The sequence below is a fragment of the Primulina eburnea genome, chromosome 9, assembly GCF_022965805.1.
Source record: "Primulina eburnea isolate SZY01 chromosome 9, ASM2296580v1, whole genome shotgun sequence".
NCBI lineage: Eukaryota > Viridiplantae > Streptophyta > Magnoliopsida > Lamiales > Gesneriaceae > Primulina > Primulina eburnea.
The window spans coordinates 6,631,951-6,634,182 of record NC_133109.1 but is presented as its reverse complement, the minus strand read 5'-3'; the positions used below and the strand labels follow the sequence as shown (position 1 = coordinate 6,634,182).

At 40.3% G+C, this 2,232-nt stretch overlaps 1 protein-coding gene across 1 annotated transcript; it reads right to left on the bottom strand.

The window, feature by feature from the left end:
- Positions 1-1,100, bottom strand: LOC140840415 (uncharacterized). The gene has a single exon (XM_073207617.1). It carries the CDS (start codon positions 1,073-1,075, stop codon positions 146-148), a length of 930 nt encoding a protein of 309 aa, XP_073063718.1. The 5' UTR covers positions 1,076-1,100; the 3' UTR covers positions 1-145.
- Positions 1,101-2,232: the final 1,132 nt, after the last annotated feature.

Here is a 2,232-nt window from a genome sequence, read left to right as displayed (position 1 = left end):
TAGAATAATTAATTAATTATTATTATTTTTGTTGTTGAATTTCAACAGAAAACTACTTGATTTAGACTTTACAATAGCTCGAAAAAGATTAATATCATGGACCTTGAGAGTGTTTGAAGCATAGCGACGAACAGTTTGTTTGCATCTATTTCCGTGGCAATTGATCTTCTAGCGGGGCATATGCTTTCCACAAATCAGCATAAAACCTCAAGGGTTTCTTGAGTGCCTTCTTCCATTCATTAGAATCCGGCAACCTCCCGGTAAGAGCAAGCGAACTCTCATCTTCTCTATCATTAAGATTCAATACGAAAAGCTCGTCTCCAAAAACTTTGTGCATTGCCTTCAGAGTCTCCACCATTATCACACCTCCGTCTTTTCTGATATCTTCAGGCTCCACGCAGTGTCCACCGACGTTCGCCATTATCCTCCCGCCTTTTTTAAGAATCCTTTTTAATCTTTCCCATGTTGATGCATCTTGGAGCTGGGGGATCACGCAGCCTTTAGTAAACAGATCAACGAAAATTCCAGCAAACCCATCTTTAGTACTGGCGTTTAATGCATTTCCAGTGTGAATATAGAGCCGATCGGGGTGCTCCTTCTCAAGCTTCTCGAGACCAAAATACTCTCTGGCGACGGAAATTACTGATGGGTCCAGCTCCCACCCGTGGATTACAGCCTCCGGGTGCATTTCAAGTACGGGTTTAGCGGATGAGCCGGCTCCGAAACCGAGTATGGCAAGAGGCCCGGGAGGAATGATCGGAGGCAGTGTAGCCAAGACGTCAAAGTATGCGTTAGTTAGTGATTTGAAAGGGAAAAAGATGCTGTGGATGTTGCCGGGGGCATCGAGAAGGAGAAGCCTGGATCCTGCTAAAGGGTGGTGTGCTGTCCTGGAAACTTGAAGAACTCGAATGTAATTGTGCCTGGACTTGAACTTGACGAGAGTTTTTACGTCTTCAATAGGGATTCCATCATCGCCGTCGTACTTGGACCGGTGGGATTTGAGTGTGAAGGGGAAGCGGCGGCCATGTTTTGCGGACAACGGGTTTGGGAATATTTGGGCACCAGCTAAATTCATGCTCGGTTGTGTGAACGAAAACACAAATTCGTTCTTTATATGCAAAGTTGGATGGATTATGGTTTAACGATTTCTGGAAAATTTTGAGTCATAAAACTCGTCATTTGCTGTTATTTCGATTCTTGCGGTTTACCCATCGGTTTTCGGGAAAAAATTTCAACATATGATTTGTATCACTCTGTGTTATCTTCGATTCGATAGCAAATTCGTAATTTTCATATAAGAAACGTGGGAGATATGATTTTTTATTGTAAGATCGTACAAGATGTGAAATTTTTGTGTCACAAAACCCGTCACCCTCTGTTATTTCGAATTATGCGACTTATAGGTTAGTTTTCTAGAAACATGTTCTGCATTTGATTTGTAGTCCTATGTGTTACCTTCGATTCTATATCAAATTCGTAATTTTCTGATAAAAAACGAGTGAGATATGAGTTTTATCGTAAACCGCACAAGATGTGAAATTTTTTTATCACAGAACCCGTCACCCTCTGTTACTTCGAATGTTGAGACTTATAAGTTTGTTTTCTGGAAAGGTGTTCAACACAAGATTTATATCCCTATGTGTTATCTTTGATTCGATCTCAAATTTGTAATTTTCTGATCAGAAACGAGGGAAATATGATTTTTATTGTAAAACCACACAAGCTGTGAAATTTCTATGTCACAAAACCCGTCACCCTCTGTTATTTCGAATGCTGTGACTTATAGTTTGGTTTTCTGAAAACGTTTTCAACATATGATTTGTAGCACTCTGTGTTACCTTCGATGCGATTGCAAATTCGTAATATTTTGGTGAGAAATGTGATATATATGATATTTATCATAAAACCGCACCAGCTGTGAAAATTTGTGCATTTCTTCACGTTTTCTCAAGTTTTTGGTTACATGCTTCGTTGGATCTCCTGGATCTTTGCTATTGTGGTTGGGGAAATATGTCCAGAGTGTTCCAATGAAGCCCGAGACATTGTAAATATGATTGACGTGCAAAAAAAAATGTATTTTATTTTGGAGGTATGTGATTTGTCTTGTAGCCACCCGGTAAAGCATGACTGGGGATTTATGATTATGGGATTGGAAAGCAGTAAAGCATGACCATAACCTCTCCACCCGGTAAAGTATGACCAAGGATTTATGTATGTGGGAGTGGCATCCGG

What these genes read in the sequence shown, in the direction of transcription:
- LOC140840415 (XM_073207617.1), bottom strand. Translation starts at nt 1,075, where the DNA reads ATGAATTTAGCTGGTGCCCAAATATTCCCAAACCCGTTGTCCGCAAAA.